This window comes from Hordeum vulgare, chromosome 3H (assembly GCF_904849725.1).
Source record: "Hordeum vulgare subsp. vulgare chromosome 3H, MorexV3_pseudomolecules_assembly, whole genome shotgun sequence".
NCBI classification, from domain to species: domain Eukaryota; kingdom Viridiplantae; phylum Streptophyta; class Magnoliopsida; order Poales; family Poaceae; genus Hordeum; species Hordeum vulgare.
The window spans coordinates 85,302,021-85,323,520 of record NC_058520.1 but is presented as its reverse complement, the minus strand read 5'-3'; the positions used below and the strand labels follow the sequence as shown (position 1 = coordinate 85,323,520).

At 44.1% G+C, this 21,500-nt stretch overlaps 1 protein-coding gene across 1 annotated transcript; it reads right to left on the bottom strand.

Moving 5' to 3' along the window:
• Positions 1 to 9,140: 9,140 nt before the first annotated feature.
• Positions 9,141 to 20,944, bottom strand: LOC123443069. Its single transcript, XM_045119317.1, has 3 exons — positions 20,411 to 20,944; positions 19,432 to 19,497; positions 9,141 to 9,759 (listed from the first exon to the last, which is right to left on the bottom strand). The coding sequence occupies exons 1-3, from the start codon at positions 20,679 to 20,681 to the stop codon at positions 9,332 to 9,334; spliced, it is 765 nt and encodes a 254-aa protein (XP_044975252.1). The 5' UTR covers positions 20,682 to 20,944; the 3' UTR covers positions 9,141 to 9,331.
• Positions 20,945 to 21,500: the final 556 nt, after the last annotated feature.

Sequence of the window (21,500 nt, the reverse complement as noted above, 5' to 3'; positions counted from 1 at the left end):
TGGAGAAGTTCTCAATGAACCTTCTGCAATAGCCTGCAAGCCCGAGAAAGCTTCGAAGTTGCTACACATTCTGCGGAGGTTCCCATTCAACAATGGCCTGAACCTTGGACAGATCAACTTTAATGCCCTCGGCAGAGATAATGTGACCCAGATAGACAACTTCTTTCAGCCAGAACTCACACTTGGAAAACATGGCATACAACTTGTACTCTCTCATCTTATCAAGCACCGATCTGAGATGTTCTTCATGTTCTTCCTCAGATTCAGAAAAGACCAGAATGTCATCGAGGTAGAGCAAGACAAAGTCATTCTTGAACGGAGAGAATATGTAGTTCATCAATCGACAGAATGTCGGAGGAGCATTAGCCAGACCAAAAGACATGACCGTATACTCATACGATCCAAAACTAGTCCTGAAGGCAGTCTTCGGAATATCTTCTTCACGAATGTGAATTTGATGATAGCCCATTCTGAGATCAAGCTTGGAGAAGACCTTAGCACCTTTCAACTGTTCGAACAATTCAGTTATGTTCGGAAGTGGATATTTGTTCCTGATTGTCTTCTTGTTCAATGGACGGTAATCGACACACAGTCGGTCCGTGCCATCCTTCTTCTTGACAAACAGAACTCCATAGCCCCACGGAGATGAGCTCGGTCTGATCAAACCCAAACGCTCCTACTCATCGAGTTGCCTCTTAAGTTCCTTCAATTCTTCTGGACCCAATTTGTACGGCCATTTGCACAAGGGCTCAGTGCCTGGCTCAAGCTCAATCACAAATTCAACTTCTCAGTGCAGAGGCATGCCTGGGAGCTCTTCTGGAAACACATCTTCATATTCGTAGATCACTGGGACTTGCGAAATAGGATTAATATCACCCTTTTCATTCAAAGAGAACAGACGGATTGTATCATCGCGCGCCCTGAATATAATCACGTCCTCCGAAGAGTGGGTAAGCTTCACTTCTTTAGCTTCACAATCAATCGATGCCTTGTTCATGGCCAGCCAGTCCATACCAAGGATCAAGTCAATGCCGGACTCGCCCAAGACAATAGGAGACGCCCGAAAAGAATAACTGCCTATCTTGACAGAAGCATCCGGAACCTACATGTGAGAACTAATGCGCATTCCCGGAGAAACCACACAGAAGGGACTATCCAAATGAATTGCAGGAATGTCATGCTTAGCAATGAAAGGCTTGGAGATGAAGCAATGCGATGCACCAGAATCAAATAACACTTTTGCAGGAATATCATTAACGAGGAGGTTACCCATGATCACATCTGACGAGTTTTCTGCCTCAGCCGCATTCACCATGTTGACTCGAGCTGATCTGGGGTTGAACTTGACAAGAGCATTACTTGGAGGTTTGCCTGGAGGAGGAGGCGGCAGTCGGAGCTAAGAAGTACACTTGTTGGCATAATGACCCTTCTGACCACACTTGTGACAAGTAACCTCTGCTGGCTGCCGGTACTGAGTCTGAGGAGGCCCTTGCTTCTGATGCTGAAATCTCTGCTGAAAGACAGGGTTGGGTGGGTGGGAAGAACCACGGCCACCAAAGTGCTTGAGCTGCTGCGAGTGCTGAGGAGGAGGAGGAGACACCCAAAACTTTTGTTGCTTCTGAACCACCTGAGTAGAGGAAGAGTTGGAATCTCTGAAGCGCTTCTTAGAATTCTCCACCTTGAGCAAGGCTGCCTCTGCCCTGAGAGCTAAGTTGTAGAACTTGTCGAACTGCTCAGGATCGTGCAAAGCAAGAGCTAACTGCAAATCTTCTTTCAAGCCACCTCTGAACTGATAATTCTTTCTCTTCTGATCAGGGATATCCTGCAAGGCGTATCGGGCTAGCTCGTGGAACTCAACGTTGTACTTGTACACGGAATTGCCACCCTGCTTCAAGTGCCTGAACTTCTCACGCATCTCCTCCACGAAGGTGGAAGGAATGTAGTGGGACCTGAAGTCACGACAGAACTCATCCCAAGTGATCACTCTAGCGCCTCTTGAATCCTTCAACTGTTACCACCAGATAGAAGCCTGCCCCTTCAACTGGAATGTTGCAAATTTGACAAAATCCTCAGGAAGAACATTGCTACACTCGAAATTCTTGTTCATATCACGGATCCAATCCTCGACATCAAATGGCTGGTCACAGGAAGTGAAAGTCTTTGGCTGATTCAACAGGAACTGACTCAGATTAGCAAACTGATTGCCACCATGCTGGAAATTGCCTTGCTGCTGATTAGCTCTCTCTTGCAACAACTATAGCAACATCTGGGTGTTTGCATTAGTAGTAGCCATCGCCGCTTGCCAAGCCTCAGCAGGAGGAGTCGGCAGCGGAGGAGGAGGTGGTGGCGGCACATCCTCACGCCCTGGGTTCTGACGCGTTGGTGGAGCCATCCTGAAGACGGACAACACATTAGCCACAAAATATATTGAAGATATAGCGGAATCAAAATGACAGGAATATCTAAACAGGAATATAGCAATTGCACTCGAACAAAATAGTAAGAATGCTTCCTCAAAGTGATGGTCGACAAAATTCTAATTAAGACCACTGCAAACAAGTATGAGCTAGAATTGCTCGGAACAAACATATGATCGAGATTTCGTCTGATATCTTCGTGGATAAGATCGCACGGCCTCGAATTTACAGTAGCCATCCTGTGCAAGGTAGTGCACACGACATACGAAGTATCCCCGAGTCGTAGCGAGCTACAAGGACTCTTTAAGACACAACGAGAACCGCTGTAAGACGACCATGAACAAACACACCCACTGAACATCGAATCCCAACCTCAATCATACATCTGTAGGAATATAGTCCTATAAGATACTACTTGATATCCCACCTATGAATTCCTGAAATAACTGGTCATGCAATCTGGTACACGGATATAGGGAGTAATATCACACAACTCCTATACTAACCCGTCACCTCTATCACACCCGTCAACACACAACCAGCATCTCGGACCTTCATCTACAACAGACCCTCGTGATCACAACGATACCAAGTATGGCAGTACTCCTGAACAATCTGCACCAGTACTGGGGACATCGGGGTTATCTCGCCACTACCAGTATTGAAGCACTAACGAACATCCTTCGTTCTTAGATACTCAGAAATCTGAATGATGGCGATGTGCGCAAGATCCCTTGGAGCTCAACTCCCCGAAAGAAATCAAGGCAGACAGGAGGCACCAAGACAGAACTCCATCACATCGAAATCATATAGATTTCACAAATACCCGCGTGATCATAAAAAAAATTGAGCGAGAAAAGGAGTAGAATTTAAGATTTCCTAAGTCGGGAACCTCACCACAGCATGGAAGAGGGGAAAAAGAACCCTACTCTCCGATATAATTAAGATTCAATTTTTTTTACTAGACTCGACTCGGCCAAGTACGATCACACAAAGGCTCCTATGGTCGTAACGCTCTGATACCAACTTGTAACGACTAAGATGCGGTCCTTTCCGATTTGGGGAACGAGGCCCCGAATTGGAAAGAAGCGCATCTAAGCGTTTCGCAAACATGGTAACATAGCACATACATAATATCAATAGAATGACAATAAGAGATTCAATTGCCATCTCATAAATATATCAGAGTACATCACGCATCCAAACAAGGTAGTTCCGCTACGGACTACAAAACAAAGGAAATGACTATGCTATCCTGCATGCTTGCCCATGATCACGACCACGCCTCAATCTTCTGGATAGTTCACGTACAGGCGGTCGCTCTCCTCATCGTACTGCCACGCCAGCTGCGTGCCGTCGGGATCACCTGTCTCGGGGGTACCTGAACCTGTTGGTGTTGTGAAGGAATCTGTGAGCCACGGGGACTCAGCAATCTATGACCTTGGTGCCAGATCTAGTCAAGTTATTAGGTTGGAAAGGTGGAGTATTTAGGTTGCAGCATCCTAAGCCTTATATGGTGGCTAACTTACGTAGAAGAAGTATGAAGGTAGTCTATTCTAGCGATCGATGATAGATGATCACTAAGTGATCCTTAACACCTACCTACGTCAATCATAACCCCACCGCGTTCCTGTTCGAAGAGAGATCTTCGAAGGGGACAGTCACGGTTATGCACACCGTTGGCAATTTTGTTAGCTTATGTTTAAGTTATCTATTACCGGATGTTAACAAAACATTCCAAGTTGCCACATAACCGCGGGCACAGCTTTCTGAAAGATTAAATCCTGCAGGGGTGCTCCAACTAGTCCATCACAAACGTACACGGGCCGCAAAGTAATCCTCTATCACGAATCTCGTGATCTCGTCAGATTCCTTAGAGGAAAACCTCAACTCTGGGGAGGACCAAAGCTTCACCGGGATTCCTATACGCAAGATATATCGCTAAGGTAAGACAAGGCTAGTAGGACCTCCCGACGTGTCGACGACCCTGATAAGAGCCGCGTATCTCAGTCTCAGGACACGCCGGATGAGCGATGGTTTCCACGCCAAAACACTGAGTTGCCCCGGGGAGCGTAATAAGCTGCTCTGGGTTGGACCAACACTCATGAGGAGCACTGGCCTGGGTTGTTGATTAAATTCCTCGGGGTAGCTATTCCATGTGCAGATTATTATTAAGTGATTAGCAAATTAACACCAATGTTGGGTCCTTCCGGACAAGTCTTAACACTACGCGATTTATCGAGGGGGTCCCCATAACAACCCCGAACGTGTTAGGAGCGATCATTATGGAATCAAACACCGGTAGCCGGTAACTAAGGCGGCAATAACGGAACAAAACACCCGACAAAAGGCTAGGCCTTCCATTATTTACCAAGTATATAGGTGCAATAATTAAATAACAAAATTAAGATAATGATATCAAGCTCATGTTATCACATGAGACAAAGCACCTGCATCTAGCAACGCTAACATTAGTAGCTGAGCAAAGCCTACTTAGCCATTCAAGATTTGCTAGGAACAGATAAGTGTTTGGGTTTCATGGCATATCAGGAGGCACTTATTTCAGTGTAGGAAGCGAGCATATGACAAGGAAACGTAATCTAGCATAACAAGTCTAGAGATGGAATCAAGGTCATATCATCTTGCCTATGATATCCTCAGCTTGGAACTGTTCTTGTTCGTCCTGCACGTACTCTCCCGAATCCACGTACTCGTTCTCCGATCCCGGTGCTACTCAACATAAGAATAACATCCAATGAACAACAACACCTCAAGATGCAACAAGCACATGATGCATGAGATGAATATGAGCATGCATCACTATTTTTATCTCTAGCACAAGCATGAGCAGTAAATACATGTTCCTGGACAGAAATACATTCTAAGATACCTTGTCATGCATGAGAATGACATGATCAGATGCGTCTCGTGAAAACGATGCAAAAGCATATAAAGAACATTACAAACGGAGCTATGGATCAACGGGAAACAACGAAACAAGAAATGAAGCCCTACGTGCCAAATTCATCACAACACATTCCAATGGCTCAACTCTGGTATTTCCAGGTAGCCAAGACATAAAACAATCCAACATGGATGGGGTGGAGCAAATAATAACACCACACCATCATCTATGCACTCACAAACATCAAAACTCCAAAACTACACAATCTGTCATAAACTGCATCATAGCACTTTGTGAGCTACATGCAAAGCATCTACAACCACCCAAATACGCAAAATAATATATGTGGCAGTAGCTATCAAAGTGTACTACAAGCACAAGAAAATAATATCACCACACCATCAACTATGCACTCACAAACATCAAAATACTAAAACTACACAATCTGCCATAAAACTGCATCATAGCACTTTGTGAGCTACATGCAAAGCACCTACAGCCATCTAAACATGCCAAATAAGATATGTGGCTGTAGATATCCAAGATTACTACAAGCACAAGCAAAAATATCACACAAAGGAGTTAAACACAGAAAGTTAGACAGCTGGAAACTTGCCCAAAAATATCAGATTTCAGGGACTTAGTGAAAATTCCAGATTCTCACTATCTGTTTATTCTCTGAAGCATTTTGACAGCAGTCAAAACAATATCTACATGACTCCAAATGGAATGAAAATTTACAGGGGGCTATACAAACATATAAGCTTCAACTTTACAGTTGAAATCAAAGGCTAAATCACAACACATTGACCTGCACAAGCTCATCAACACGAGAAGAAAATATAAACAGATTCTCAGACTTAGTGAAAATCTCAAATTTTCACTAATATGGAATTTCAGCCACATGCCTACTTTGATTGGACAAAACTTGCACATATGGATTCCTAAACATGAAATGAAACCAACATGTGGTAGAGGGGGTCACCCTCTACTACCACAACCAAGAACCAAACTCTTGTGCACACACAACTCATGGAACCAAGCTCTAAACATAGAACAAATCTGAAATATGTCATCTCCAAGAAGTGTTCCAAAGGCAAAAATGACTTCACAATGGATTCCTGGGATGATACTACCCCAAAAACATATATAAAACATATGCACTTGCTTGTAACAAGTGAGCACAAACTAGTGAAGAAAAACTACAAAGAAACATATGTAGTGAATAGTGCATCATCACATGTGCTATTCACTAGAACTATCTCTACACAAGCACTTGCACATGACCACAACATCAATGGGGTACATGAGGGGTAGACCTCATGCCTATGTGCCTTGGCACATCACCACACCATCACAAGCAACAAGCACAACATAATAACATCACCTACACATGAAATTGAGGACACACACCTAGTTGTCACCATAGATACTACCCCTACTATATAAGCAAGATCATGAGCATATCAAGGTTAGCATAACTTGGGCATGGGTGTGACACACACACACATGCACACACATCACATGGTATGTGGGGAGGGGGTAAACCCATCCACACACACACCACACTCATGAGATCACAAGCACAACCACACCCTACACTAAATCTCATAAGATGCATCTACACATGCCATTCTAGTGCATCACACACAACAATACTATTCTTGCAATTTTGCAAACAACCCACACATATATAAACACAACTAGCAAGTTCACCTAGCACCACATGCACTACTTGTATGTGTGCCATCACACACAACCTACACTATGCCTATAACATGCACAAACAACTAAGCTAGGCAGGAAGGGAAAAAAATACAAGGAAGAGCAACTACAAGCTACAATATTCAGGGGCTCCTTAGAAGTCAATTCAGCAAGGGAAAAAAATAAAAGAACACAAAGGAAAAGAATAGGGGAGGTACTGGGATCGAACCCCAGACCTACTGTATCCAACACAACAACCCACATAGCCACACCACTCTGCTACAGGTCACTGGTTTGACAGAACAGGGGAATGGAGCTGGGTAAGTTGTCCTGCTGCGGCAAGCCACTGAACCGACATAAATTCAAAAAGGGGGGGTGCATCCCCTGGGACTCGAACCCACAACCACGCGAGAACAAACACAGTTACACACCACTACGCTACGAAACGGGAGTCTGACAGAGCATGGATCTCAAACAAGGTAAACTAGCACAACTTACTATACCCTGCTCTGCACCTGCGAGCCGGCGACACAGAGATCGCCGGTGCTGGTCTCTCTACGACTGCTAGTACGACGAGGGGATCCACCACAACCTCGGCGCTGCTTCCACAAGGGGGAGGAAACCCCTCTCTGCACTCACGGCAACCGAGCGCATCCAACGCACAACACACACAACGCACATGGTCGATCTACTCTCTCGGGACAGAGAAGCTCCGACGTGTCTAGGCCGATCCAAGTGAGGAGGGAGGAGAGATCCATCACCTAGGGAAGGAAGAGGAGAAGCCGATCTGCTTGGAGAAGTAGCCGGAGGGGAAGAAGACGCATCGAATCGCTGCTGTAGACGAAGTAGAGGTACACAGGGGGAGTCCACCGAGAGCGTGCCGTTGACGTGGAGCTGCCCATGGAAGAGGTCGCTCCCCGGCCTCACCGAGGACGGGAATGGAGCGCGGGCGCCTCTCCCGAGGCCCCGGACATGGTGGCCGGCGCCGGAGTCGACGAACACGCGGAGGACGACGGCATTGCACTTCTCTCTCTCTCTGTTGGATGGAACTACAGAGTACTTACCAGGGAGAAGGAGGAGATAGAGGGAGATGGAGAGGGGTGGCGGCGCAGATGGGAAGAGAGGGGAACCCTAGGGAAGATGGGAGGCACGGACGTCCACATATATGGGGGGGACCTCAACGTTTGTGCCTCACGGCGGCAGCTCTGTGTCTCGGCCAGACTGACGGAAAGGGGGGTGCACGGGGTGCAGACGGCGTCTGAAGGAGGGAGGAGGTCATGGGACTCGGCCACCGCGCTAGATTGGGAAGGAGTGGGCCGCGAGGAGGGAGAGAGCCCACCTGAGGCGCCACATAAGAGAAATTAATTCCCTGGAGCCTTTTCTATTTAGACGAAGAACCAGAGAAGAAATAAAGCACAGAAAAATATATTGGGGGTAAAAACAAAACAAAAATACCCCTGGTCATGATAAATCATGACCTATTTAAGAAAAATAGAAAAGAAGTATTTGGGGCATTTAAATATTTTCAAAACAGCATTAACATTGGTTGTTTTGGAAATATTTGCACCTTGCAAATAAGGATTAAAGCAGCAACTTCACCTCTACAATTTCACCACAAAAATATGCTAAACCCTGGACATTTTAAAAACAGAGAAGAGGCAAAGAGATTTCGGCTTAGAATAAAAGAGAGAGAGAGTCTTGAAGCTATGCAAACCACATCTATTCCTACTAACACATGCAATCTACTAGAGTTGCACCATACCACACATTTCACAAACCACATATCACGCAAGACCACAAGCATCACATCATCTCATAAGAACACAATGCAACATCACAAGGACATGGACATGATATGATATGGCATGCATGCATGCAAGGAAGAATAATAAGTGACATCACATGAAATCATAGCATAGATAACTCTCATGTCCATGACAAGTTGGACCCACATGAAGAGTGTTCCAAAAAGGGAAGGTTACACACTTGGGGCATTACAGCGCCACACACTGAAAACTGCAGCACATATATTTTAGCACAACTTAGTCACAAATTATCACAACCACATCATTATCGAGCATAGCAAATCATAAATTATCACAGTAACACATACATGAGTTCCATAATAAAAGAGCTTCATAATAGAAGAGTTTCATAGTAGACAAGTTCCAAATACATGAGATCCATAATAAAAGAGTTTCATAATAATGGAGTTTCATAGTAACAAAGCGCGCAAGTGGACAAGGTTCAACAACACAATAGGTTCAAAGATGAAAGCGCGCATGATGAATAGAAGAAGCACGCTCTATTTTGTCGAGCAAGTCCCCTTTCCCTTCTTATTCTTCCTCTCTTCTTCCTCTTCATCTTCTCTTTTGCGCATTTTTGAAGCCTCTTTCATCACCCTCTCCGTGAAGTGTTGATGCTCCCGCTCTCTCTTTGATGCACTCTCTGTGGTTGCCTTCTTATAGCTTGCTACAAAATCCCTTTGATGTTTCTCCGTCAACTTCTTGTGCTCCTCCTTAATCCGCTTCTCATAGTAGTAGTGGTCAAGCGTTGTTTTCAGCTCCTTCATCTTTGCTTCCCTATCCTCTTCCTTCTTCCTCTCCGCTTTGGTTGCGTCCTCCTCTCTCAACTTCTTTGCAACCCTCTCCCACAACCCCTGGTCCTCACCGACTGCATCCTTGTCCTCCCCCCACTCCATTGTTGCCTTGTTGGGTTGAGACGTCGCCATACCTACAAAAAAACAACAACATAATAGTTAGTAAAATAATGATATTACATGGTTAACATAGAAGGGAGCATGAGAAACAACATGAAAAATATAAGTCAATACTGTGACATACGGAAATGGTCATCGTAGGTATCCACACATACCAATCCTAGTAAATCCATGACCTATCCCACCCCTGCCTCTAGCACCAGCATGCACTATCCCATGAGCACGTCCTCTAGTAAGTCCAAGTCGGCTAGGAACATGTTGGCTAGGAACATGTTGACTAGGAACTTGTTGGCTGCTACTTGCTTGGCTAGGACATTGTTGGCTTGTACTTGTTGCGCTAGGACCTTGTTGGGTACTACTTGCTTGGCTAGGACCTTGTTGGCTACTACTTGGTTGGCTTGACCTTGAATCATTTTTTGGACTTGTTCTTTGGCTTGGCACACCTTCTTGTGTTGTTCCCTGTTACACCGCACTCTCCACAATGTGATCTCTTAGTAGGCTCTTGGAATTGGTTGTTCCTCATTTCTCTGCCACCACCATGGCCCCATCCATCCATGTCTCTTCTAAAATGCTTTATCTTTCGTCTTCCCCGTTTAACCACCTTCCATTATGGGTCATGCCATAGTTGTACTCCAGGATACTCTGTCCATTGTGATTGGTCAAAGTATGGTTCAAATCTAGGAGCCCATGTATGCTTCGTGGTCATGATCAAGAACTCAGACTCCCTCACGGTTAGCGGATGGTTGACATCCACATTCCTAGTGCGAGCTGCCATGTACAGGTGCGAGCATGCGAGATGAATCAACCTTGGCCTCCCGCAAGAGCAATCACACAACAATAAATATACCTTGAACGCCCTGTTTCCGTGTTGCTGGCCATCCTTTGTCGTTCCTCCGGGCTCATTCACTTGGTACGTCCAATCCTCGTTGTTGTACAATGTAGCTGTTTCAGAGTCAACCTTCCGTGATTGAAATTCCATCCATTTGTCAACCTTTGGTGGGAACTTGTACTTGTCCTTGTTCTCTCCCGCAATCTGATCATCAGTTTCAGTTGAGTACTTTAGAAAGTATGCTCTCAACTTGTGGAATGTGTATTGAACTATTACCGTCACCGGCAATGCACACACACACCCTTCAACACCCGGTTGAAGCATTCTGCCATGTTGCTTGTCATTTGACCATATCTTCGGCCATCTTCATCATAAGCTCGTGCCCACTTTGGCCGAAGTTGAATGTGCCTATTGAGAAACTCAAGACCACCTCATCCAGTTTTTTGTTTGCAACCAAAGCATTGTACAATCTTGCAAATCGTTTGTCCAAAAAATCTTGACAACAATCTTGAAGGTCATCCGTCAACTCCTTGCGACCACATGCCTGGTAGAAGTTTGCACAGAAATGCCTCATGCGCCATCGATGGTGCAAAGGAGCATGGCCGGGAATGTCAATGTCAACTGCGTTAAGTATTCCTTGATGGCGATACGATATGATACATATTTCCCTTTCAGACGGTAATACCTTGGTTCTCAAAATATGCAAGAACCATTCCCAGTTAACATTGTTCTCCGTCTCAACCAAAGCAAAAGCCAAAGGCATCAATCGGTTATTGGCATCACTTCCTATTGCAACCAACAGAGTGCCCTTGAATTGTTCGGTCAAGAACGTGCCATCGATGGAGATGACCAGCCGACAGTGCTGAAAAGCCCTCACAGATTGCTCAAATGCCCAAAATGCACGGCCAAATACGCATACCGTCTTTCCATTATGAATCCTTGTTTTCTCCCCGTACGGCTCGACCACATGAACCATGCCCGGGTTAGTGGTGGCAATAGCTCCCAACAACCTAGGTAGTTGGTTCTATGCTTGCTCCCAATCACCATACAACATCTTGATTACGGATTGCTTCGGTTTCCATGCCTTCCCGTATTTCACCTTGTAGTGAAAGAGGGCTTTCACAAGGTCTTGTACGCTTTTTATGCTCATTGTAGGAAGAGAGGAGATGGAGTTGGAAAGCATGTAAGCGATCAACTCGAAGGTGAGTTGTCTGTGGTTTTGCGACGAAAGCTTGCCATCAACCCTCTTGCCTCGACACAGGTGAGGCATACAACTGACAATGTTCCATCTGGGCCCTTATTTCCATGGTCTTGCACGGACAATCCATGGACATCCTCAATTCTCACATGCAATCGTGTAACGCAGCTTCATGTTTGAATGAACAACTTTGTGTGGCTGATAATGCATAACAGAATATTAATCCTACCACATCTTCAGTTCAAGGAATGTTTCAAACTTTGACCCCGGCAAAATAATATTCTACCCATGTTTGTCTCGTGAGAAGGTGGCCTAACTCCAAACAATATTCCTTCGCCTCTGTCAACCACGGCTTCATCCGCAAGACTAAGATCCTCGAACAATGGTGTCCGGTGATCCCGTCCTAATACCTTCGTGAAAGCTTCAGCCTGCTTTGCCGTGAACCCATCCTCATCAACTTCTTCATCGGGACCATCATCGTCCAACTCCGATGCATAGCCACATGAGTATGGAATAGAATGGTCCATTATCTCTTGCAAATTACATTTGTCCAAATCACCAAGGTTGTTGTCATGGAGAATAGTATCATCATTCTCATCATTATCGCGCTCATCATTTCCTCTAGCAATGGTTCATGTTGGATCTTCGAATTTTGGGTCCTCGATTGTTGTGTCAAAGGAGGTTTAATGTTGGCCTCTTCGTTGATGCGTGGAGGACTAGCTTCAACAATCGGAGAGGCAACCCGGTTCAAATCCAAGTGCAAGTTAGGATCATTTATTTTTATGACAAATAACTCTAGAGCCTTGTCTAGTGATTCGACCACCTTATCCTTGTATGCAAACCAACGTTGCTCGGAGTTGACACGCATGGTCTTCCAACGAATGTGCATTCCGAATCCCACATTATGCCTACCATCGAACTCAACAACATCACTTCGGTCCATCCAATTCAAATCCAACAATTCAGCATAGCTAGGATAGCAACCGGACACCATGTCAAGCTCATCCGGGTCCGGATCAATATTACCTTTAAAAAAGGCATCCTTGTCCACGTGATGAACATAAAAACATGTTCTTCCAATCCCTAAACAACACAACATACAATATTTTCTATAAGCAATCTTCCAAATACTACAAAATCTACTTAATAAAAATAAAACCTATTCCTAACATCCAAACATCCATAATCCTAACCTCATCTTACCCCTAACCCTAATACAACCATAATCCAAGCATCCAAACAACCCTAATCCTAACCCCATCATACCCCTTATCCTAACATACAAACAAATGCAACAATGTCAAATACATCCCAAGTTTCATGAAGAACTAGGGTTTCCTCACATCTGCAAAAAAAGTCGCCAAATGAGATTTTTTTTGGGATGAGAAGGAGGGGATTGGGGGATTACCTTAAGGGAGGGATTGGAGACGAAATGCCCGGACCAAACCTTTAAATTTGTTGATTTGGAAAAGGATTTGAGGAATGGGGCAACTTCAACTCGAGCCGAGAACACTTTTTGGTGAAAGGGTGAATGAGGAGGGGGTGGGGGAGGGGGCCGGCCCGTGGCTGCTTAACTGAAGTTGGATTTGAGTATGTTTTCTTTAGCTTATGTTCTAGAAGTAATTAATGCCTTATTCAATTCGTGCATCCGGCCGTGGATCTTCTGGTCGATCCGATCCTGTTAAGTGCATCGTGTTCACCACTTTTCTCTGGCATTGTGTGCATCTCATATTTCTGCATTGGCCTTTCTCCACTGCAGTCTCTCCATCACCGGTCGCCAATTCAGTGATGCATGCATCCCCCTCTACCCCTTTCCCGGTGGCGGGATAATATCAGTATCTGGTTCCCTTTGACCATTTTGGCAAATGGGGCGGCGTTGTGGTGGAAGGACCTGGAGAGCTTTCGAGGCACATGCGAAAGAAATTTTGTGCAGGCTCCTGGTAACCGCCGACTCCCAGGCCGTCCACCGCGTGGATAACAGTTTGGGCGCTTCCGCCGCGTTGTGGATTTTGAGCGTATGCAGCCCGATGCTTGCTGGACACTTCTTCCTTTTTTTTTTAAACAGGCAAAAGATTTGTCTCATCGCATTAATTAAAAAGAGGATAGTACGAATTGTCCGTTACATGGCCACACAAGCCAAATAAAAGATACAAAATAATTACCCAAGCCAAATAAAAGATACAAAATAATTACCCTCCTGAGATAATGTTCCCGAGAAACTTAGCTCCAGCTTTTATCCATAACTGTGCCTCTGCCTTAATGGAAGTAACAACCTGGGTAGGCAAAGATGCCTTGTTTTGAAATACCCTAGCATTCCTTTCATTCCAAATTACCCAGCAGATTAACATCTTCAGAGATTTTAAAGCCTTTTTGTGTGTGCCGTTGGTGAGTCCGTCAGCATCCCAACACTTCTCAACAGACGGAAGGTATGCCCATGCATTGGTCTGTGATTGAATTCCCAGCCAATCATTGACCGAGTTCCAAATCCTGACTGAGTAGCGGCATTTAAAAAAGAGGTGGGTAGCAGTTTTCGGTACTCTTTTGCAAAGCTGACAAAGGCCGTAATTTGGCCAGCCCCTATGGTCTAGTTTATCCGCTATCCACACTCTGTCTTGGAGGATGAGTCATGAGAAGAGTCTAATTTTAGGCGGCGCCCAAACCTTCCAGACCATCCTTGGCATGTCTGATTTAATCAACCCAGCAAATTGCATTGTGTAGGTTGTGGCGGCAGAGTAGCGTCCATCTGTCGTAAATTTCCATCGAATGACATCCTGCGTGTCCATCTCTAATTGAACCTCCTGAACCTTGCTCCAGAGATCAACAAATTGTTGTATGTGAACGACAAAGAGTCCTCTCTGCATGTCGACGCGGCGAATCCAATCATTGTTTGTCAGTGTGTGTGCCACACATGCCTTCTTGCGCTTGGAGAGGGCGAAGATGCCTGGGGCCATGTCCTTTGGTTTTTGCCCTTGTAACCAAGGAGCGAACCAGAAACTCGCCTTCTTGTCGTCACCTATGGTCACGGTTGTCGCAGAGTAGAACAGACCCATCGTCGCAAGGGATGTCAAAACCAATCCAAGCTCTTTGGGGTCCACCCACTGGAACCAAAGGCATCATAGTCTGAGAGCTTTGGAAAACTTATCGAGGTCGAGGATTCCCAAACCACCCAGGTTCAATGGTCTGCAAACCAGCTTCCAGTTGACCTTGCACTGGCCTCCAGACACCATATTGGTGCTTGCCCACAAAAGGCCCGCTGAATCTTAGTTATATCCACAGAGGTCCCAACTGGAATGTCGAGCGCGGTGATGAAGTAGAAGGCCTGGGAGGATAACACAGATTTAACCAGAGTGGATCGCCCAACAATGTTAATGTTCCTGCCTTGCCAAGGGGGGAGTTTCCTAGCCACCTTGTCCACCAAGAATTGACAGTCCGATTTCGTGAGGCTGTGTGTGGAAAGAGGAAGACCCAGATAACACAACAGGAATCCAGTTCTGGTGGCGGGGAAACTTTGAAGGATGTCATCCAGATCGACGTTTGCACAACGGATGGGCGCAACAGTACTCTTACGCGGGTTGGCCATAAGTCCTGTAACCTCCCCAAAGCTGGTCAGAATTGTCGCGAGGTTCTGGATATCCTATTTGATAGGAGCAATGAAGATAGCTGCATCATCAACACATAGGTAGGTACGCACTACGGAAGCCCGACCACGAAGACGATGAAGAAGGCCTTGTTCCGTGGCCTTATCAAGTAGCTGCTGCAAAGGGTCGATAGCGATGACGAATAGCAGAGGTGATAGCGAGTCACCCTGTCGTAGACCTTTCTCGAGTTTGATTGGCGTGCCGAAATACCATTGAGAAGGACTCTCGAAGATGAGGTGGCCCAAATAGCAGTAACCCAGTTTCTGAATCTGGCGGGGAAACCGCGTCGCTGGAGCAAATCCAATAGATAATCCCAACGGATGGAGTCAAAAGCCTTCTTGATGTCCAACTTTAGTAGCAAGGAAGGAGTCTTGGTCCGGTGGAGGCGACGGACAAAGCCTCGCACGAACATAAAATTATCATGTATGCTTCTTGATTTGATGAAAGCGCTTTGAGAACGGGATACTAATCCATTCATGAAGGGAGCTAGCCGGGTTGCCATAATTTTGGACATAATCTTTGTGAAAGCATGGATGAGACTGATGGGGAGGAAATCCGAAATGTCCTCCGCGCCCTCTTTCTTGGGCAATAACACAATGTTAGCTGAGTTCAGCCAATGCAGATGTGTGGTTTGAAGATTCGAGAAGGAGTTCACAACATTCATCATATCCTCCTTAATGATTGTCCAACAAGATTTAAAGAAGGCTCATGTAAAACCATCTGGACCTGGTGCCTTGTCACCCGGCATTTGCGAGATGGCGGTCAGAACCTCATCCTCCATGAAGTTGTCGCCAAGACTGGATGATTGAATTGAAGAGCCTCCCAATTAAGGTCTGGAGACCGAGGTGGCCCTTTTTGAAGTTTTTGTAGAATAGCAGAGAAGTGTTATTGTGTAATTTTTGCTTTTTCCTCATGGGAGGTTACCCAACCCGGACCAACTTTGAGCCTGTGGATGTAGTTCTTCCTTCGTCTCGCATTGACCCTTAGATGAAAGTACTTGGTATTAGCGTCCCCTGCATTCAAATCCTTCACCTTTGCGCATTGCTTTTTCTCGCCCTTTCCAACACGACCAGACTAATGACTCTCCTCTTTAGTCTAGCCCGCAAATTTTATTCTTGTTGGGAAAGAACTCAAGAATCTTGGGCCATGTCGAGATGAAGAATGACATGCAGGGCCATGTGGAGTTGAATTTTTGCATTGGAGAATAGTTGGCTGCTCCAACATTTAAGCATGTAGGCAGTTTCGCGCAATTTGTGAAACAGAATGTGGTAGGGCTGGACATGTCCAGTTTCCGTTGCCCAAGCGTCCTGTACTACCTTCTTAAAACCGGGTCCAGATGGTTTTACATGAGCTTTCTTTAAATCTTTTTGGACAATCATTAAGGAGGATATTATTGTACCCGTGGGCATCACTTATAATCACTACCAGTAACAACTTAATCAGTACACAGTCTAGCTAAAACTTTTGTAAATGGCACATTTGGCTTAGTATTTACAGACTTGTTTATTACGGGTAGTGCTCAGAGATTCGTGGTTGGCTGATTACCTACCTTTTCTTCACAAGCATTTTTTTTATCAAACAATGCCAATGAATGGAGTACAATTCTATTTTAACAAAACAATTCTTTTCAAAAAAAATAATTGAGCAAAGTTGTGGCTCCTAAATAGTATATACTAAGAAAGCATTTATTTACCATTCATTCTTGAATCACAAGAAGTATTACTGCTTTATTTGATTCCTTTCTTCCAGCAAAAAGAGTACTACAATATATTTATGTACTTTTTTTGCAAAGAAATCTACTTATGTACTGAATAGTTCTTCCAACGACTCTAAGCATTCAGTTTAGATGCAGAAAAAGTATTTCTCATTTCCTGATGGATGCGTGATGAGTTACATCTTTTTATGGCCGCACTTCCTTTGAGCTATTCAGATTACCATGTAACACTTTTTCCACTACGAACAAAGCAATTAAGAGAACTTTTAGTAGTTCAACACAGAAAATAGGGTACAATTTTATTTTAACATGGAACGGGGCATTTCAAGGGTATATCTAGGAAGGTGCAAATGTCAAAGAAATTTGTAACTGATGTGTTTGATACTTCGACTTTGAGAGCATCTCCCTTTTTATCCGTATAAGGTATTCCGATGATCTTAGCATGTTAGCTTTCTAATACGATTCATGTCCCTGGTGTTCATAAGTATACTTCGACATGTATTGAAGAAATTTTATCTTGAGCAAAGAGAGCTTTCTTCCGTATTAGTTCGATTTAGAGGATAAGCTGTTCAGGATAACTCAATTATTAGTTTCTCTTCTGTGGTTGCTTAGTAGTTTGCAGTGCTTAGTAATATCTCAAACAATATATGAAGTTGAAATCCTAACACTTTACTAGATGTAACTGGACGGTGGATGTTGCTAGGTCAGCCTAGAATGGAGAAAAATGCATCTTCTATGTCACATCACATTGTGCTTCTTAGATAGGGAAGTTTCCAATGTTTATTTGACAATCTCACTCATAGATATGTGGCTCCATTTTTGTGTCAAAGGTTATACGAGCTGATAACTACATCTGTTAATTTAAAATTTAAAATAAACATGATTGATTGTCGAGAAAAGTATGTTTTTGGTCCCTCAAGTTCCCAGTAAGTAGACTTGATCCCTCAAGATTTTTTGGTATACATTGGGTCCCTCAAGTCTCAAAGCCGGATAAGTTTGCTTCTAAACCAGATTTTGAGCCCGTTGACCGGGTTTCACCGCCACGAAACCTGGCCGCATGATGAACAGTAATTTCAAAAAAACTTTAAAAAAATTTTGGGTTCTAATATGCTTAGATGTTATTTCATGACAAACTTTTGGTCGCACCTTGACCATGTAAGCATATTGGACCCCAAAAAATTTCAGAATTTTTTTAAATGTTTTGATTTTTTTTGGGATTACTATTCACCAGACAGATATATTTTTTTTTGCCAGGCGCTCCTCGAGTGTCGAAAGATCACGAAATTTCGATCACACCTTGCACATGTAAGCATTTTGGACCCCAAAAAATTTCAGATTTTTTTGATGTTTAAAAAAAAATCGGAGTACTGTTCACGAGATGGTTTTGTGACGGTCAAACCCGGTCAGCGGGCTCAAAATCTGGTTTAGGATCAAACTTATCCGGTTTTGACACTTGAGGGACCAAATGTATACCAAATTTTTTTGAAGGACCAAGTCTATACTTTTTGAGAACTGGAGGGACCAAAAACATACTTTTCTCTTGATTGTCTATGGTGAAACATGAGGATTCCTCTTGCCTTAGTTTGCAAAACCAAACTCTGGACCTTGTCATCGTTTGGATAATTTCGCGATTCTACAACCAAGTCTGATCATTCTGGCAATTTGGATATACATATGCTTTTTTTCAGGTTAGTAGACAAGACTGGCTTTTGGAAGTTATGCTCGCTTCACCAGTTGGGCTTAACAAGTACATAATTAATTCTCTGTTGGTAAAAAGAAAAAAAAATATTATTTGGTTGGAGAGAACTTCTCTTTTGCTTAATTGTTTGCTTCTAAATTTTAACCTTTTTTCATTTTGTTTTTTTCAGATTAGTAGTATGGGAGTTCTTGCCAAGACTGACTTTTGGAAGTTATGCTAGCTCCATCAGTTGGTCTTTCTGTACAAAACTAGACTCAAGATAATTTATTTTGGTGCTTGCGATGAGTATTAGACAGAGGAGTGATGAACACATACTTCACCCAGTGTATCTGTTCATGTATGTTAATTAACTAATTAGATAAAAAAGAAATATGTTTGGTGTTTGTGATGATGCTATCAATTCACTAAACACAAATACTGGGTTGTGGTTTTCAAATCTAGCACATTAATTTCCTTTATTGTTTCCTTTTCATGCATAAGTACTTGATCTACTCTCTGTCAAAAACTTATATAAGCAGCGCCGGATGATTATAGGTAACTTATACTAAGACTTTGTTTTAGCAGCGCAATTCAGATAGATTTGCACCAACGAAAAAGGTATTACATACCAGGTCGGAGATAGAAGCGAGGCATACAGGTCTGCCAAGTGCTTCCTGATGGAAAAGATAGTAGTGCTGCCAATGAAAAAAGTAGATCTGTCAAAATAGATACTAGTGGCATCAATGAAAAACGTTGATTTGTCAATCTAGGTAGCATCAGAAGTTGCCTCCATCAGAAAGAATACTGCCTAATGCCATCTTCCGAGAAAGCTTGACATACAAAAATTAACAAGAAAGTAGTGCTGGACAGTTCTCTCCGCAGCAATTAATAAATTCATTTTGTTATTAATATAACCATGCTGACAAAAAATAGGATAACAAGAAACAATTCGCTGAAATATTCTCAGCAGATACTGCTGCGGTCTATCGAAAAAAATGTTAGGTATTTAATTAAAAATAAAACTCCACTCATAGCAACAGAAAAGTATATATATGTTGGTTTAATTTCTTCATTCCAAAAATAGATGATGTAGTGGTAGATACTAATCGTACAAGAACAAGAGGACGACAAACATAAATTAATCGCATATATTATCATCCAGCGACTCAGGGCATCTCCAATGGTTGTAAGATAGTTGTTGGTAATTTTGACACATAGGATTTTTGATGATGTGTCATGCAATAAATGAGGAAAGAGAGCAAGGTTGTATGTAAATTAACCAACACCCTTGCACAAGCTCCAATGTAGAATGAGAGAGCACCTTATTTATTACATCACATCTTATTGGGCAAACTAGATACAACCCATTGAAGTAGTTGTATGTTAAGGTGTTGGTTGATGACATGGCATATTTTACCAACAACCTAACCAACAAACTGTTGGAGATGCCCTCAGTGGCACAGCCACCGCTCGGCAATGCCAGGCAGCTTTACTGTCTCTATCTGGAAGTCATCACTGAAATTGCAGCAAGAAATATTAAGTAATTAGTATTTTCCATGGGCATATGACCGCCAGCCGGTTGCCTTTGTGCTCATGTCGGGGCTGTACCAGTGAATTGACTCCGCCATTGCAGCGACCTGGAAGAACAACAACTGTTTGTGGAGTGGGGAATTTCTTTTCTGAAGAGAGAAATGTTCCAGAACACTTCTCCAGCAGGGGAGGGCGAGTTGCGCCAATGCGCGCAGGGGAGAGCAAGCACCCGCGGAGAGCTGCGCTGTCGCGCGCAGGCGTGGGGGAGAACCCGCGACGAGTTGCGGTGGCTCACACATGCATCCGTGAAGCAAGGATGAACTGCGCCAATGCGTGCAGACGTGCACATGCACCGGCAACGAGCCGCGGTGGGTATCAGCAGGAGTGTGTGCGCACCGGCGGAGAGCTACGGTTGCTGGCACAGGCGTGGGCAAGCTAGGGTGGAGTGCTGCGGTGGCTTGCGCAGGCAGCGGTGAGGTACGGCGACGAGCCAGCGGTAACGACAAGAACGAGCTAGCGTGAGCAATCCTATCCAACCAGTTCACACACATCAGATAAGGTTAGATAGCTTCAAGGGCCCTTTGGTCTTAGGTGCAATAAAATGATATAGAACAAGAAAAGCAATGAAAAAAAAGGAAAAATGGCATGGTAATGAAAGTGCAATGAGCTAGGTTGCATTTTTACGTAGTCAATCTAAATGACATTGGCAATTGCATGAAGGTCCGGTATTGAAAGTAACAAATCACCAACTTTCTTCGGAAAAACATAATTAACACTTTTTTTATTGACGGATGGACCCACGCTCAAACTAGGTCACAGGGAAGACAACTCCGTCAGAATAACTAAGATCAATCCGTTCATCGAGCGCTCTTGCATTCATCCACAGAGGTCACCGATCTCGCACTCATCCATGAAGATCTTGATTTACTTGGATAAATCAGCTAAGCGATATGCAAGGAATCTGTTGGGACAAACCCATCGACGACCTAAACGCCGGATGAAGGTAGACGAAGGAGAGACCACGATCTTTCCGACGACGAACGTCGTGACGCACGAACGCATGTATATTGGCTTTATTTCTTAAAAAAGACTCAAACACACATATGGGGTACACACGCACGCACGCGGCATAATCCGGAAGAACTCTCACGTCGACCGGGCACACACC

What these genes read in the sequence shown, in the direction of transcription:
- LOC123443069 (XM_045119317.1), bottom strand. Translation starts at nt 20,681, where the DNA reads ATGTGCACGTCTGCACGCATTGGCGCAGTTCATCCTTGCTTCACGGAT. An exon ending in ATGGCGGAGTCAATTCACTG is followed by an intron (nt 19,498 to 20,410) that starts GTACAGCCCCGA and finishes TTTCATTGGCAG; the next exon opens with CACTACTATCTTTTCCATCA. An exon ending in TCGCTTCTATCTCCGACCTG is followed by an intron (nt 9,760 to 19,431) that starts GTATGTAATACC and finishes GTTTTTTTGTAG; the next exon opens with GTATGGCGACGTCTCAACCC.